Genomic DNA, 18,554 nt, shown 5'->3' with positions numbered 1-18,554 from the left:
CTCAGAACTAAAGTGATACAAGCACCATCTCCCTCTGAGACTGCCCCTTTTTTGTGCACCTATGCTGACTAGATGCAGCTGCCCTGCCTGCTTAAGTTCAGTGGGATCACCTGCTGTCACGTTAGCAGAGAAGCTGGGATGAGATAGCACAGCTGAGAACACTGACCCTCAGGACTTTCTTTTGGCCTTACTGGCTGATCACAGGCTACTGCTGCTTATGCCAGAGCAGTGCACAGATAAAACAAATTACAGTCTAGTGATAATTTAAGTTTGCTGCACATTGAGAGAAATAGAGAAATGAACAAGAGAAATCAGAATTTTCTGACAGAATCGGAAATATGTCATACTAACAGCACAGTGTTTTTCACTTAAAGACCACCAACTGATTTGTAAACTGATTTACAGCACTGAAAATTGTTACTAACCCTGTTTTAAAAATGTGCTGCAAGACCGTTGTCTACGCTACACTTAAAAAGTTTATCAACATAGCTGTGACCTCACACCCACCTAAGTTATACAGAGCTTACATCAGCTGGAAAGTATATTTTTCAATCTGCTTTATACAGCTTTTAAAAATAGACTAAGATATGATTACGAAAGCAAGTTAATGCCAGTAAATTAATAGCAGGTTTTTAGTACAGAATTTTTGCAAATATTGCACTTCCCTGACACTATTATCTCTTACTGGTCCCACTTCACTGGAAAAAAAACCACAAAAATAACCTATTTAAGATCCCATTTTCTTTGCTAAAGCAACTAAACATTTAAGCAGTAAACAAGATGGTTGCCAGTGATTTAGCAGAGCAAGTGAAAAATTACTCTGATTACTACCTTTGCAGCAATACTAATGAGGGCAAATATTACAGGGCGAAGTGTCTTTTTTGTAATGGGCTGTTCTATAGACTTAAGTATTAGATTAGGACTGCAATTAAAAAAAAAAAAAAGACAAATTTTGAGGACATAACACCCCTTTAAGCCTGCAAGAGAAAATCAGAGTCTGTTTTTCAGACTTCTGGTCTTCACAAGCATTATGAGCTTGTTGAGTAAAAAGAATTTCCTTTCCTTACAGTCTTGTGTCTCATATTCACATGGGGTACAAGCAAAACCATCACTGCATATTTGTAGTCTCATGTTGCTCTGCAGCTACCACAGGATGTCCTCGCAAAGAAAGAATCAAGAATACAAATAGCCTGCTAGGAGAACAGCCAGGATCCATATTTGTCTAAGTATCTCTACGGTTTCTCCATGAGCCTGTGCCAGAGAGGTAAGAGCATTGTCCCTAAGTCTCCAAGAGAGGTGAAGGCAGCAGAGGTGGCCCCATCTGATGGCTGGCAGTGCCACGACTGCGCACTGGCACACACCAGCGGGATGCGTCGCTGCCACCCTCCCAGCACATGGCCTGGCACCATCCTGCCACGGAGAAGTGCAGGGCACCAGCACGGCCATGTCATGGGACAGGCCAGCAGCCAGGCTGGCTCCCAGCAGCCCACCAACCCTGCCCTGCAGGGTCTTTACACCATGACATCACCAGTGCTGTACACCATGACATCACTGACCGGCACAGCAGCCCTGATGCAGCATCTGTGATGCTACATGAGGCCCAGCTGCCTCGTGTGACCACATCCGCCCAGGTGCCGGTGCCACCACACCGCAGCCTAGCGCCTGGTATTACATCAGTAGGCCAACCCCTCACCACGACGTGCTGTGACATCACCTGCTAACGGTCTGACATCAGCAGCCTTTCCCTCACACTGCTGACAGGACGAGCCTTCCCACCGCCCCCAACCTTCCCGCTCGCGCCTGCCCGCGCGCCGCCGGCCAATCAGCGAGGCGCTTGCAGCGCGGGTCGCCGCGGCCAATCGTGGGGACGCTTACAGCCAGCCGCTGCGCGCCGGCGCCCGGTTTGACCCTCGGGGGCCGCGGTAGGTCGGGCGGCTGCCCCATTGGTCTGAGGGAAGACCTGCCCGCCGGTGATTGGTGGGCAGCGCGGCGCGCGGGGGGGGGCGTGGCCGAGCCTGGGCCGGCGGCGCGTGGGCCCGGTGGGGGTCCGCCCGCGGGGCCGTCGGCGGTTCCGGTGCCCCGTACGTCCCCCGAGCCCGCCGGGGAGGCCCCTAGCGGCTCCCACCATGGCGGCGCAGCCCCCGCTCGGGCCGCGGAAGCGGAGCGGCCAGGCGCTGTGCGGGGCGGGCTGGGCAGGGGCCGCCCCTCCGGCCGCGGCGGGCCGCGGCGGGGCCCTGGAGAACGGCTTCCCGCCCCAGAAGCGCCCCAAGAGCTCGGGGGCGGCTGGGCCCGACGAGGGGCCGGGAGACCCCTTCGGGGACAACGACGACTTCACGGCGGACGACCTGGAGGAGATCGACATCCTGGCTTCGCAGGCGCTGTCGCAGGAGGCTGCCGCCGCCGCCGCGCCGCGGGCGGGCCTCCCGAAACACGCGTGGGGCGCCTTCGGACCGAGCAGCGCCGAGCGGCAGGCGACCGCGGGACCGCCCCGGGGCAGTGCCCCCGCTGCGGGGAGGAAGCTGAAAGGTCGGTGTGCCTGTGCGGCGCCCGGGGCGCGCCCGGAGGGGAGCGTGGTTCGGCCTTACCGGGGTTTGGCGGTGTAACGGGAGTAACGCCGGTGGTTCTCCTCCACGGTGCAAAGTGCGTGTATTTGCCTGGACAGTCCGGTCTCGGGTCAAAGGCGATGCGGTTGTTGCTGTCACCTGGGTTCCTGAAGCCGCCCTGCACTGTTAAACTATTTGGGAAAATGTTTGTTATCCCTTCAGGAATTGCTTCTGATTATCCCATCTGGCTACCGGAACTTCACGGTGGTATGCCAAGTGTTCAGAGAGCTAGTTAAGATTCGAAGAAATAACGTCCAAGCAGTCACGTAGCGTTAAACTAACAGTACTGGAGCCTGTTCTCTGGTAATGTCTGTGGTAACGCTCACCTGTAACGTTGATACTGCCTGTTACACGTGTTAATAAAGCAAACGAGTTTCATAAACTTTTAACATGCTTTAAGTATTGTTTATAGTATCATGCATGTTGGCTACCAGATTTTTCTTCCCTAACCATTAACCTTCACTAGTAAATGCATAATATGCCTCATTAACAGTTGATTTTCAGATTTACTTTGAAAAAGCGTACAGGATACAGGGTTTCGCTCATAATTCAGTACAGAGGGCTTAAGTCCTGTAAGTATGTTTGAGCAATGCTAACATTTGTCATCTCTCCAGGTCAAAAAGTTTTCAGTTAACCCTTATTTGTGCAGGGTACGTTAACTGAAATTATCTTGGAGGAAGTGCTTGCACTTAACTGTGGGTCATCTTAATGGTTTAAGATACTAGAAAGGTGTGGGGGGGAGGGTTTTCTTCTCTGTTTTAAGGATTGATGCACAAGCTCTACAAAAGTTACTGTGGTGATTAGATGCGTGCCATTTACCTGTTTGTAGTGACAGGATAAATATTAAGATATTCAGACGTATGTAATGGCAGATAACAAAATTTTGATGTTAAGTCATCAGTGATGTACATACATCATCCATGCCTCAGAACAGATTTTGGCTTTTTCTGCAACAGAGAGCAGTACAGAAGATAGTCTGATGAGAGATGCATTCCAGTTTGAAGTTCTGCAAACACAGCATGAAGAAATTAAACAGAAGGTTAGCAATATTTTTCCCTCCCCTCTAAATATCACATTTTTTGATAGGGCTGACTGAAAGGTGGGATAAGTTCGGTTCCAAGTATTTCATTCTAACCAAGTTGATTAGTAATCTTTGAAATCCATGGATCTATTAAAAGCGTCATACTAGAAACAGCTCTAGTAATATTAAGAGTGAGAGCAATATTTTATTTCTTGGTCATTTCAGATTAGCAAATCCTAATTTGTCAGTTTTACTTGTTCCCTATCAAATCGATTCTCCTCTGTCCTGTCAGCTAGCCAGCAAGAGTTGTTTTGTGCAACTTAAAGATTTGAGAAAGTAAAGTGACTTTTAAGTTGTGTTATGTTACTTTACCTTCTGATGATCCCTTACAGAAAGATACTATGGGGAAGAAATAAATGTGGAAAAGTAAGAAGGTACAAATGCCGGTACCAAGTCCATCCTTTTTTGGCAGACAGCTTAGGAAGAATATAAGACCTGAGCAAGTTTATGATGATATTTTACCAGAATAGTCTTTAGGCCGCTAGTAAAATTTCGTGTAGGTGCTTCCTGATCCAGAAATATTATACATGTATTTACTATTCTATAGTGTATTTTTTTAAACGCTTGTGTATTTGGTTTTGGATACCTTTTAGTGTGAAAGAGGTCCGCAGCTTAACAACACATTGTGTCAGGAAATTTCTTTTTTGATTTTATTTTGAACTTTGCACCTAGTGATTTTCAGTGGATGGGTCTTGGCTGTTATGAGAGACAGTAAACAAGGAATAACTTGTGCATAGCACTCACACCTCGATAGACCTTTGTTTCCTCACAGTTGTGCTTTCTCCCAGATGGGAGGACCCTACTCTATTTACCTTTCTCTCGTCACCCTTACCTCTGTTCTCTGAATCTTTCCCAGCTCTATTATGTCCTTCTTTATTGGGGAAGCTCCTACCTGTACACCATGTTCAACATGGCGGTAAACCATAATTCTACGTAGTGGTATAGAGGTGTCTTTCTGCTTTTTTTCTCCATGCTTTTCTGAGTAACTCATTTATTATGTCTCCAAAGTCTTGTCTCTGAGTGGTGATGGCCGTTCAGAAAGTGTTAGAGACTATATATGTCGTGAAGATACTGTCTGGGGGTGGTAGCTTGTCTTGGGACAGTGTGCTTGTTGGCTGCCATGCTAGATGAAATATTATAATTAAATTATCATTGTTATAATCAAAAAAATGAATAAATTATTGATGTGTGTGACTAGATTGCTTTTCAAAAAAAGAACATAATCACAGAGAAGGGGACAGAGAAGATTGGTCTCTGACAGATACCAGGATGGTATATGAAGATGTGCCTTTGCTGTCATTTTATAATTCTGTTAGAGGAAAAAGTAGCTGAGCCTGATTTAATCAGAAACAGATTAGAAGCAACACTGCAGAATTTCTGAACTGGGTTACAGGAGCATTTTTCTCCCTAGAAAGTATAAATTACCTAATTTTCAACCACATAATGATATAAATACATACTTTTGGTTATATACATCCTTTAATGGAATTCATCTGTTTGCAGCTGAAAGAAATGCAGGATGAAATTCTTACTAAAAATGGAGAAATTAAAATCTTGCGTGACTCAATGCAGCAGATGGAGTATGCTATGGAGGAACAGAAAAGATCATACATGCTATTGGAACAGCAAAAATCTCAGACCTTAAATGAAAAAGAAAAGGAGTTCTCCAAAAAGGTTTGTAAATATGTCAATTACCTGCACATCACATGCAGAAGCTAATTTTATGACTTAATGATGTCACAGACCATCTAGTCAAAGGAAGAACATTTGTGTGAAATTTCCATATGATGTATACTTTTATTTTCTTATCTAGAAGAAAGCATTTGTAAGAACTTGCTGAGGGTTTTCTTCTGCCAAAATAAAAGAGTAAAATTCAAGTGGTAGAGGTTTTAGTTGTTGCTTTTTTTAAAGCAATCCCAAGAATATTAAAATTGGAATGTATTTTAAAATGGAAAAAAGCGACAGAATATGCTTTATGACTCTGATCAGATTGCTATTCCTGTTGCAGTCATCTTTCTGAAAGCCCTGAAGAGGACAGTGGCTGCTTTTGTCCTGTTCACTCTGCTGTTAACGGCCTCACTGTAGTCATGCTCTGCGTGGCACTTGGTCAGTCTTAATAAGTCATATGCTTCTTGCCTGAAATTTTGACACTTGGTTCTAAGATAGTATTAATTGGACTAGCATACATAAAAATGGAGATCTTATGCAGAGTTCACAGTAAGTAGATGGTAATCTTGAAATCTTATGGTAATTCTAGTGGCTCTGCAGTTACAACACCTCTAAATTATTCGGTAACAGTAAAACTGTCTTTTTAATTCCTCTTTCAGTTACTGTCATTACAGTCAGAGTTGCAGTTCAAAGATGCAGAAATGAATGAATTAAGAACGCGACTTCAGAACTGTGAAAGAAATAAACACGTTACTCAGACGGTTTTAACGCCAAGGTAGGAGTTTTGGAAAATGAATTTGTGTTAATTTTTACAATATGCGTGCTTAAACTATTAAAGAGATTTTCTTTCTGCATGTAACTCTTAGCTCTGTTGTCTTTAAAAAATACAACCAAAAAAGCCTGTTAATCTCTATGGAATTTGCTCAAAAAGAGCCTTCCTTGTATCTGTGACAGAAATGCAAAGAGTTTATAGTGAAGTACCTTTAAAACGTCAACGTAAATAGATACTTGTTTATTGTTTAATAAAATAATTACAAAAGAAATACTGATTCATCTCAGTGTTTGATTTTTATTTTAGCCCTAAAAAGAATTTTGCAATACAAGTGAAATCGGAAGGATGTTCTCCACAGCCTGGAAAAAAGATCTTTTCCTACAAAGGAATCCTTCAATGCTGAAATGTCCACTAGACCATCGTGTTCTTCAGGAAATTTGATTGCCCCAACTACTTTGATCAAAGAAGGTAAACCCATATAAAACTTGCAACATTTTTAGCTGCATATGAACATTCTGCCTTCAATAAGGATTTTTGTACTATGTGACTGAACAGTTTCAGTAAGTTCACTGTAGAGAAAAACAAGTATTTGTTTTATTTTGTTTTTGCTTAAATTTCTTTCCGTTTTATACCAGTTGGCGTTAAATAGCTATGACGGAAATTTGCATCAAGATAATTTTAATTCACACCTTGGTAATGCCTGTATACCAGCTGCCAAGATGTCAGCGATGAGGTGGCTATTGGCCGTAATGAAAAACTTTCATTTATTATGTGATGAACTAAAATATCCAAATTGTTAATCTGCCTTTGTCATTGAAAAAAGAACAGGAAATAATTTGCCTATTTCTTGAATCGGTCTGCTAGTCAGCTAATGCATTTCTTGTATTCTTGTGCTTTTGGCTTTAAAGCTGACTTTTGGGGGATTTTATTTTAAAGGGTACACATTTAGCCATATTGAAAGAAGCAACTGAAACAGTATACTTACTTCATCTTCTATGTGTAGGGCAATAATTCTCACAAAATTGTATCTTGAAATTCATTGAGTAAAGCTTAGGAAATGAATATATGCATGTATTTGAAGATTGCTATACTATGAAACAAAAATGGTGGTTTTTTTATAGCAGCTGACTGCCATGTTTCCAATAGGAAGTAATAAATGGAAGAAATTTGGATATCATCAACTAATCCTTACAGGAAGAGTCATGAAAAATCTGAGATGTTACTGTCAGTGTGTCAAAAAGAAAAATACAGTAGCCTTAAACCATTAGTATTCCTATTTTTTCAGCCCCCTGACTGTTCATTATGGTAACACCACTGAATATGCCTATTTGTTTGAAAAACACACTTGATTATTTGTCTTCTGAACCCTGCAAGGTTTTTGGCTTCAGTTTGGCTAGTAATTGTGACATATATAGATGATTGAAAGATTAGGAAATGCTCAATTTAATTTTTTTTTTTTTTTGAAATTTTATGTTGATTTTTAACTAATGTAGTCATGTAAATCTCTGCTAGTAGTGGGAATTCAACTTAAGGGATTTTTTTTTTTCTAAACGAAAAGTTGAGAGCAATAGCACTGAACAATCTGTGGAACATCTGACAGTAAAGGTGAAATTTTATTCACTTTTCTAATTTATTTTGGGGAGCAATTCTACTTACATCACAACTCTTAACTATTGTTTGACGTATCTGAGTTAGACCAGTAAAAAACATTTGTCTTGTATACTGTCTGTTTACTTACTAGATAACAGCTATGGCTAACCGAATGTGTGTAAAGGATAGGTACAGATATATAAGCAATGTAGCTCTCCTACTAGACTCATAGTTACTGTTTGTTTTAGACAGTAAGATAACCCATCCTGAAGTTTTATCTGTGAAGCATGAAGCAATGGGAAAAAACGGTTCCTACAACTCTGTACCTAAACGAAACGCACAAGGTAACTTAATTCTGTTAATACAGAAATAGTGAGTGTTTCTGAGGAACACCTCAGATGCCTTTACTAAGCAGTGTCATGCTGAGGAGCCTGCTACGTACAATGCCACTGCACAGAATAGTAGTGTTCAGCTAGTTGCTTTTTGCTTTGAATATTGTGATTTTGCAGTAAAACATTTCAGATTATATTACTATCTTGTATCCTAACAACATTCTTATGTTGTTATCTACGTAAGAAAAAAGTTTGCCTGGGTTTTGCTTTATGGAAGGATATGGATCAAGAGGCATCTTATTACAAGGCTGGCTCTTTCACTATTAATATATTATGTTTTTTATTGTAAACCGATATAAAAACAGGAAAAATGTACTTTTTTTTTTTTTTAATGAAGGTAAAAACAATAAAGCAACTTTTACAACAGTCAACACCAGGAAGTCTTCAGGGTACTGTTTTATTTCCAATTCAGAATGGAATTGCATCACATAATTTTAACGTCTGGACTGGAACATGGAGGACAAGTTATCAGGATAGTTGGGATATACGATCATTTGGCTCGAGCTGTTTTGCTAATATGGGATTGTAATTAAAATATCTCTAAATATAATTTGGTTAATATTTAAATCATGTCTTAAATTAATTTTTCTGAAAATTATTCTCTTGTAGAGAAAGAAGATTTGTAATGAAAAAATTATTTTGAGGTTGAGAGCACTATAAATAAGGCTAATCTTTTGAAATACTAATTTTTTGTTGTTGTTGATGCTGCAGTTGATGGTAAAGCTACTCCAAAGACAATTGTGTATCCTTTCAGGTTCTATCTTATTAAATGCACTGATGAAGCAGCCCATTGTCCCTGGGTCATTACTAGGACTCTGCCATCTTCTTAGCAGTAACTCTGAGCCTCTACTTGGAGCTGTATTGCAGCCTAACTATTTGGACACGTAAGTTGTTTTGTTTTTTTTTTTTGTTAAACTGTATCTGACATGTTCTTAGTATAGTGGCATTCTCTATACTAAGAAATGCTTATTCATGTCGGATAGCTCATTCCTGGTGTTAAATGCTGTTTTGCTTAGGGCATTTAATGCAAAATTTGGAACATTCTGTGTCTTTGATGATCATAGATACTAATCAGTGGAACAACACAGAGATAAACTAGATTAATTATATATTAGGGGAAAGCACAGAAACATGTTTTGTAGAACCTGGGAGTGACTGTTAGCAGCTGCTATTGTTAACCACTTAAGGACATAAAACTTGCATTGCAATGAAGGAAGCATATAAACATGATCGCGAGTTAAGTAGGAAGAAAATGTTGAAAACGTGATCAAAAGAACAGTAGGCTTTATATCTTCAAAGTCTAAACTATGTTGTTTGTAATGTACAATTTCTGTGCAATTTTCCAAGATATATTTATAGTGACCAGTAAAGCATTTTAAATATGAATATTGGATATAAATTATAATTGTTTTTCACTTTAAAGAATTAGACTGTAGCTCCTGAAATAACTTTGCTTTTCTGATATGTTATTTTATTAGTAATTCTTGTGTTTTGTGGGTTCATAGCAAGGCTCATGTCTCATTGCCCTTGCCATTTATGCAAGTAGAGGTCGTGCGTTTGGCCTTTGTAGCTGCAGTTTGACTAGTTAATAGCTGAACTCTCAGTTCTGGCCAAGAAAATAATTCTTTATTGTTGTTGTAGTCCTTTAGAGGCCCCTACATATTACAGATCAGTAATGTACAGATGCTCGTTCTTCCCAGAAGCTACCAAATAACATCGGGGGAAGATAAGAATATATGACAGGTTATCAAAAGCATGAAATCGGAAAGCCAATGTTTGAAATGTAGTTTCAGACAATGGCTTACAGTGAGCTGCTGAAGTTACTGAGCTGTAAGCTCTGACTACTTTCACAAGACCTAGGAATGCTTTGAAATTGCTCTTCCATGCAGGTATCAAGGAGTAGGATTTTTTTTTTTTCCCCAATTTACGTTTTATTTTGGGAACAGACATCTCTTATTACTCTAGCCTTTCTATTATTTGATTCAGAATATGGATAACTCAAATTTCAGCTATGTTCTCTGCCTTTTCTTCTGAAGTATTTCCCTTCTTTTGATTTTATTTGGGTAGGAAATCCACACAACTACCCAGCAGCAGGACAACTCAAGAAGAAATTGCACCTCTTGTATCCCTGCGAGAAGCTCAAGAACTTGCAATAACAGGATTGAACTTGATTGCTATGGACGAAGGATTACCTGAAGGAAGCCCAACAGAAGGCCGGAGAGAGTTCTTGCACCTCACACGCTGCAAGATCCGAGGCGCCGTGCATCTCTTGCCCTTGGTGGAACACCATATTGGTGCATACTGTCAAGCGGTACAATTGGCGGACAAGTCAGTAAATGGTTCTTGTGGAAACCATTCAGCTGTTTCTTCCAGAACCAACACAAGTATGGTGTCAAGTAAGGAGGACTTCAGGTTGTCTCTGGAAGAAACTACAGTTATATCACTGGGTATTCTTTATTATTTGGCGTTTTATAGCTGGGATGTTGTCCACACATTGCTATCTACTGAAGAGGAAAAAAGTTCTGCTGCTGGAGATGAACAGGTTTCCAAGATGGAGAAAAATGCGCTGTGTGATAATCAGTGTGATAATAAAGAAGATACCAGGACACGAGGAGGGCTGCCTGTAGCTCCACAGGATGCTCCCAGTAACGATCGAGCTCAACATTCCTTGTTTAAAAAGCTGCTTCAGGTTTTAGCTTTTTCTGCTGCCAGAGGGTCCCAGACTGATAGTATACTGAACCAAAGCCTAAAAGTTTTGGTGAAATTAGCTGAAAATTCAACAGTGGACTTGCTAATAAAGTAAGTCAGTAATAGCTTTAAAATTATTTCAGACTCTGTTGTTTAGTAATTTTCATTCTCTGTTGAAACTAATTTGTGCAGATGACAGCAGAAGTTTTGACCCGTATGAGAGAATATCACATTTCTCAGGTCACCTTTGAGAAGCAGTTGAGGATCTTTTCACTGCCTTTGCTGCTAATGAATGTGATAATCGCCCCTGATCAGTAACAAAATTTGCTTATGATGTTTATATGAAGCAGATGCCGTTGCCTCATTGCATAGCTGTCATTTGAAAGTGAGAAAACTTCTTAAGGCCATATGCAGTTGATCAGACTATCTATAACATTTATTTTGGTTTTTTTGCAATTGCTGGGAGATGCATAAGGAATGAAAGCACAGGGTCTCATTCTGGTAGGTAAAATGCCACTCTTAAAAGTGAGACATTTCATCTGCTAATGGTCTAATGTACACAACCATAGTGTGAATTGCCAAAAGTAGTGACTGCCAAAAGTAACAGAAGATGTTTTTCAGTATACTTTGTATTTATGACACATAAGTTGACATCAGGTATGTTTTGAATGGCTAAAAAGGCACAAATTGTGATGCTGTGTACATGAAATAGTGTATTTTCAACTTGTCAGTAAATTTCCCATTTCTAACTCTGACTTTTCTTTTGAAGTTTTCAGCACTTACTGAGTAGCCAGATACTGCTCCGTTGTCTGTGTCCAGAGACCCCTTTGCCTGCTGTTCTTTTGACCGTGAGACTCTTGTCTATTCTTGCTCAACACCACACTTTGGTTGCTCAACTTTGTTCTCATTCAGGTAAAAGACTGCATAACACAGAGAACTGTTATCAGCTGAATGTTAGTTAGCATGACTAAAAGTAATGCAAACAGGCCTTGCTCCAAGATGTTAAAACCCCAAAAGGCAAAAAGCCTGCTGTTACCTGAAAACTTGTTTTCTCGTTATTGTTTGAAGAGTATTTTGTCTTGTGGCCTCTGTCTACATACACTGCTTTTGATACCCACGTGGATTTTTAAAACTACTTTCCAGATTATTATATTAAAGGTTGATGAGGAAAAAAGGACTTTTGAGGAGTTTTGAAGTTTAATTTATCTGCGCTCATGACACTGTTGAGTTTAGGGATTCCAGTACTCTGCATAACAAATAGTCTTTGTCCAGTTCCTTATGAATGAAGTAGGACAGTATTACCACAAATGCATATATAAAGTTTAGGGATACTAGTTTCTTCAGCACTGCTTAAGGTGTCTGAAGTAAAGCAAGAAGTTGAGCCTGTATCATGAGTCCCAGGATAGCACTCTACGTATTTTCTGACATGTTTTCTTGTGTGACAGAATTAATTTTTGTCATAAACAATTGACTAGTTGGGAAAAGAACAAGGTTATCTCTATTTCAGACACCTGCCGCCTTCTTGCACTGTACATGTATATTACATCAAGACCAGATAAATCAGCATCTGAAATGCTTTGGCTTCAGCTGGAACAAGAGGTAACCACAGCTGTTTGTTTGTATGCTTCTTCCTGCTATTTCCAGTTGGGGGAGTGGGAGGAGCAGGGCAATGCACAAATTGTCCAAAACCAAGTTCTTTTCTCCAGCTGAAATAGAACACTGAAAGTATTGGCTTGCAGTAAGGGACTACATTGATTTTTAAGAGTAGCTGCTTGAAACTGAATCAGTAACTATTCTTAAAGAGAACATCAGCCATAATAGTCATAGTTACTCAAAAAGCAAGAAGGATCCTAGGATGGCTGTAAATGTTCAACACTAAGCTTTATTTTGCTTTTAGATCGATAGAGGAGTAAAAGGAAGCAAGCTCTATGATTCATTTTGATTGTATTACTTACTTTTGAACTGTATCTTATGAGTTATTACATATAAAAGACAGTCTGTAGTGACTTAGGATTATATTCATTGTATTCAGTGGAAATGCTAGCTTACTGTATAATAGTCATGATTGTATATAGGAAGAATAGCTTTTGAACTTAATTTGTATTGTTTGTACTGACAGTGGTGACTTGAGGTTCTACTATTTGCTCCACTTCTGCACTCATTTGAAAGAATTTTGAACCATTTTCATTATCCCCCTACCTACATTAAGTGTAAACATTATTTGTATGCAGTGAATTAAGGCCAACTGCACCTCATTAGCCTTTCTCATCAGAAAGCTGAAAAGGTTTCTGTGCAAGGCAAATTCTATGTAAAGTTTTACAGGGAAAAAACTTTAACAATTTTGGGGGGTAAAAAAGATCAACTGTTGAGAAAAAAAACAAGAATGTGTGAAACCAGTAATGAAATATCATTTCTACCTCCCTTTATTTGCAGCTTAATTGTTTGATAATTCTGCAGAACCCTAGTACTCATTATAATGCAATCTGCGTTTTTTTTTGTAATAGACAGTTAGACTCCTGACAAGGTGTATGCGGTGTTCTAGTCCAGCGGTTTTACTACCTGGTACAGACTGCCAATGTAATCTCGAGGTACGTCACTACAGTGGCTGAGTTTACTGAGAACTTAAAGGTACTCCATGCTGAAATAGCTTTTTGCCCTTTTTTTAGCTACAATGAAACAGAAGTGTACTGTACTTTAAAGGATGCCACCTTCTAGGAAGCTTGCTTTTGCTTGCTAGAAAATATTCTGAAATTTGGAAATTTGATGAGATTAATCAGTAAAGTTCATAATGAAGTAAGTTTTCTGCTACTATAATTTTACTTTGTGTATTGAGGCACTTTTTTTCCTCTTGCAGGTGGTGAAGGCACTAATTATAATGTTACATAGACAGTGGATGAAGATTAGAAGATCTGAGAACAGCTTGTGTGTATATAAGGAACAAATTATTCAGTTTTTACGGGATGCTGTTTTACTCTTACACAGCCTCTCTCAGAAAGATAAACTGTTTCATGAACACTGTTTGGAAGTTCTCCATCAATATGACCAAGCCATGCCGGGCATAAGAGCCATTCTCAAAAAGACTCAAAAATTGAGTGCCTGTGAAGGTAAAAACCGAATCAAATGATAATGTTGGCTTTTTTCTGTGCTGTAGAAATAGAAATTCCACTTCTGTCCCTTTCCTCATTTAACAAGTACCACGTACCAAATACCATGGATGTTTGTTGCTCAGACCTCTGAAGGCAGTCCATAGTCTAGTGCTTCTCAATCTTCATTATACTGAATCACTACTCTACTATTCTTTAATAGTTTTATCTTGTTCTTCTGTCCATAGAAATATGCCCCTACTATGTGATCAAAATCCTATACTCCAGCTCTCTTTAGTAGAACAATCTGCACTATACATTACCTTATTAAAAAAAAAAATTATTCCAAGTCTCCAACTAGCATTACACCACCTCTCTGCAATTGGCTGGGTTTTTTTTCCCCCGCATCCTTAACATCTCTTTCTTCTTTCTCTTCCCTCTTCTACCCCCAGCCTTCCTCCATTACCCCAAAAGCTTCTCTAGCCCATGTCCATCAGGACTTGCCCCTTGCTTTGCACACTTCTGGTGTCCCTTTCCTAGAGAGAGCTAATCTTGTGAAATTGCCTCCCCTCCTTGTACCTTGATGCCATTTCTTTGTTCACTCATGGCATTATTTACATGCATGTTGTAGAGCTGATGTGAAGATTTTGCTCTTATGTCAGTATGTGGTTTGCTACAAGATACCAGACAAAGCATCTGGTCTAACTCAGAGCCGGAGTGATAAATCCTTCATTATTGGTGTACGTATTGCATCAGTAAGGCAGATCATGCAAGCATGCCACTATTAGTTACAGTGACTTTTCTGGAGATGCTGAAGAGTGTGCCATGTATTTGTTCTACTCTGATTGCTTAGAGCGTCGCAAGGTTTTCTAGATCTTTGCCTAACACCTTGTCTATTTATGCTTGGGAACGAACCAAAACAGTGTAAGAGCTTGTGATGTTTGGGATGGTGGTACACACATGTGCTTGCAAACCTGTAGTTAGCATACAGGGTCTTCCTTTAAAACACAAAATACTATGCTTTTGTCCTAGTGACTTTTTAAAATTAGTTAACAAAAGTGAGGTTTTAAACTTCATAAGTAGTCCAAACCCATTGCAAAATAACAAAGTGCCCTTTACTGTTTTTCCACTAACAGCTAAATTTAATTGACTGCCCAAGATAGTTCTCTCCTTTAATGCCTAAAAAGGCATTAAAGAAAAGAGGGGGAGAAGTTTGTATGACAAAACACATATCTAAAGACCTGTTTGCATGGAACCTTGAAAAAGGATATTTGCTGCAGCCTTCTACAGTTAGTATGTTTTAAAACGCAAACAGATACCAGCTATAATTATACTGTATCAAGTAGAAAAATGACTCTCTGAAACATGATTTGTTGTTGTTGTTGCAGAGCTGATTTTGGACGAATTGTATCCTCCTGAGCCAGAAGCAGAAGACCAAGGAATGGACTCCAGCTAGCTAACATCTAGCAAAGATCTGTGTCCTTCCCCATCTAAATCATAATAATCATTGCCAGTGTAAATCTGAAATTTAAATCATCTATTTTATTAAGTGATAATCTGAAGGTTGCACTCAAATGCAGCACAACTAAGACACGTTTCTTTGTTGTGATTATTCTATTTAAGTGCCATCTAAATGTAGCTGAAAGCAAAGAAATTTTGATGTAAGAATTAATACTGCAATGTAGTGTTTTGCTGTGCAAAACCACTCAATGGCTTATGACTGGTTCTGTTTATGAATTTAATCCTTTATGAAATTGCTGTGAATGGAATGGAAATTTCACTATGTGTTCTCCATTTTACTGTGACTACAGCTGAATTTATGATGCTGAATGTGCTGAGATGTTTGGGATCACTGCATTCACATGAGTCTTTTGAACACATTTGTTTCTTTTGCAGCTGTAACACTTTCTTGCTTGACTTCCAAAATTTTCATGTTAATTAGTAAATAGTTTACTGTGATTTTAAAAACCTTTCTAGAAATAACTTATAGTTGGCAGTTCAGTTCTGAGCAAGAAATTCAAAGCCCTGTAATGATCACCTGAGTTCCCTCATTTTTCTCAATTTCATGAATCTGCTGAAAGTGCAACTATTGAGATGCCAAAACAAAAAAATAGAACTTATTTTTTTTAAAGAGTTACCTTTAAAGAGTAAGATGGTAACATTGAGGAGAGCATTCTGTCTTACCAGGCAAGAGAAGGATATTTAAATGTGTGCAGAATGACTGGTTTTTTGTTTGTAGTATCTGAATAGGCACTGCAGTGAAGATGAATGAGCATCTCATTCCTGGGATACAGCACTGAAGACTGGAGGAAGAACTGTTGCTATACCCTTTCAACTGCGTATGATTATCAGCTGTCATACTCAGCTGCAGGTATCCACTGAACCTTAGACCCTAAAAAGGGAAGTGTGAGTGCTACTAAAATGAGCCTACAGGTTTGTATTTTTAAATAATTTGGAAAGCTTTTTTCATTTTTTGAGATACTTGATTCAGAACAAGCCTGTCTCAAGGGACCGGGAGGAAGAGGAGACAGTACTACAGTGGGAAGGAAGCCCTTGGAAAATTGGGAAACATCCAGTTCTCCGGTCATAACCCAAAGAGGCTGTGTCCTGCCCTGGTGTGCCTGGGCAAAGAGCCCCACTCCCATGTGCTGAACAAGCTCCTGACTTGGCTTTCGCTTTTGAAGAGAACTTTCCCAGAAACAGCTATGCAGGAATAACCAGTGTAATAATCCAGCATCTCCCTAGGGCCAAAGCTTCTAGGTACAAAGCTTCACTCCCTCCTCCCACAACACAGCCTAGGGCTAAACCTCCTCTGAGCAACAGCTGGCAGAGCTCCACCAGGCATGGCCTGTTCATTTCTGTAAAACACAAGCTGCCAACTGCTCCTCTCAGTAACAGGTTTCAAGTCCCTTGTAGCATCTGGAGAACTGCCATTTTCCTGCTTAAATGCAGCAAGGAAGGACACACAGGCACATAACAGCAAGGCCTTGTGAGTCCATGTATGCTTGCATGGTAACAACCCTAGAACTGCCACCAGCACACTGGACGAGACGTGCTACAGAAGTTTCAGCATGACATAAAACCATGTGACTTGTCCACTTTAAAAAAAAAACACAAACCAAAAAAAACCCAACCAAACCAAAAAAACCCACAGCACTTCCTGGCCTTTAGGATTAGAGAGAAGAGCTTGAGAATGTCAGGTAAAAGCCCCTTCCTTGCTCAAAACCAAAATAAACATTAAGATAATTCTTTAAAAATAGCCCTATGAGCATGAGCAGTGGTAAAGCAGGATCTGGCAGTTAGCCTGCTGTGACTGGCAAACTTAGAGCTGTCCTAACAAAGAGGTGATAGTCACAATATCCTGAAATGCAATGACCTGCCGTCAGTTTTGAACTGCTCTATACTGTTCTCACCACCTAATTTCTCTAAACATAATTTGAGTTTATAGAGGTAAGATGCATTTAAACCCCTTCTTTGGGTGAAGAGACCAATGAACTGTTAAGAGGAGTTTGGACAAAAAACAGTTAAGGAATTCTAAATTGTTGAAGCAATCCAGTTATAAAAACTTGTTTAAAAAATTTCTGGTCTCATCTAAAGGACATGTGTATGGCAACTTGGTAAAAGGGAGAAGTGTATTACTGCTAAACTTTATATAAACTGAAGTTTTATCCATGGAAAAAAATGCTAGGAAAATACCCCTAACTGTTCCCTTCTGTCGCTGCATCCCCTCCCACCGACCCACCCACCCAGACAACACCCCAACGTGTACATCTACACTCTGGTTTTCTTCCCACTTTTGACTTTAAAGTGGTATAGCCCAGGCTATATACAAACAAACCAACCCCAAACCCCACACCTTCACTGGTAGAAATGATAGTAACATCATGGTATTATGAAATTAAACCGTAGCTTTTAAAAATGAAGGCATTTTCTGTAACTGAAAAGTTCACACTCCTAAGGAAAAATGAGGCTGCACTCCTAAAGAGAAAAGGCAGACATAGGTATACTTACAGAACTGCCGTAATTTGTTATTTGTTAAGTCATTTACAGTGACCAATCTTTTGTCAGGATTAGTGCAAGATTGTACTGACCTTCAGTAATTCTTCCCTTTTTACATTCTCTTGGGATTAAAGAGATCCAATCATGTATGCGACAGCTGATCATCCCCTGAAAAAAACTGAAGCATTTTTACAGATTATGGGGCTATGGTGTACTGGTGTACTTAGGTTCCTGACCTAAAAATAACAGAACTCAGACTGTTCTCATCAGACACTCCCTGAAGAATTCACAGCATAGCAGCTCTTTTTTTTCAAGGCCACTTTGCGTCTTCCCAACATGTTATAGATAAGCTGTGCCTCTGTATTAACTGAGAAAAGGAATTTACTCTGGCACCAAGCACAGTCACAGGACTGAATAATGAAGTATTGAGGAACAACAAAAACCACTAGTCCTGTTCTAGACATGATTATCACATTCCTCAGTCAGCAGCAGCCACCCATCTGTTTTGCCCATGGGGGTGGCAACTAGAGTTTCCCCTTTGCTGAAAGCTGAGCTAAGTATAGCTGCCTTTTTCCTCCTCAATGAACTGTACTGAGCAGACAGGACTAAAGCTAGGCAGGAGCTGGATGAAGAAAGCAATCACTTCTACTAGCTTATCATTACTCAGGCAACTTTATG

At 39.9% G+C, this 18,554-nt stretch overlaps 1 protein-coding gene across 1 annotated transcript; it reads left to right on the top strand.

Annotated features, from left to right (window-relative positions):
* Positions 1-2,126: 2,126 nt before the first annotated feature.
* On the top strand, positions 2,127-15,985 carry ATRIP (ATR interacting protein). The gene is given in 14 exon segments (XM_050904542.1): positions 2,127-2,477; positions 3,562-3,642; positions 5,188-5,358; positions 6,012-6,127; positions 6,431-6,488; positions 6,490-6,592; positions 7,963-8,058; positions 8,861-8,990; positions 10,174-10,905; positions 11,564-11,706; positions 12,302-12,393; positions 13,299-13,382; positions 13,649-13,898; positions 15,266-15,985. Coding segments are annotated over 14 exon segments (2,475 nt in total). The 3' UTR covers positions 15,334-15,985.
* Positions 15,986-18,554: the final 2,569 nt, after the last annotated feature.

The sequence above is a fragment of the Gymnogyps californianus genome, chromosome 13 (assembly GCF_018139145.2).
Source record: "Gymnogyps californianus isolate 813 chromosome 13, ASM1813914v2, whole genome shotgun sequence".
NCBI lineage: Eukaryota > Metazoa > Chordata > Aves > Accipitriformes > Cathartidae > Gymnogyps > Gymnogyps californianus.
The sequence above is the reverse complement of the archived record's forward strand: the minus strand, read 5'-3'. Positions and strand labels throughout refer to the sequence as shown.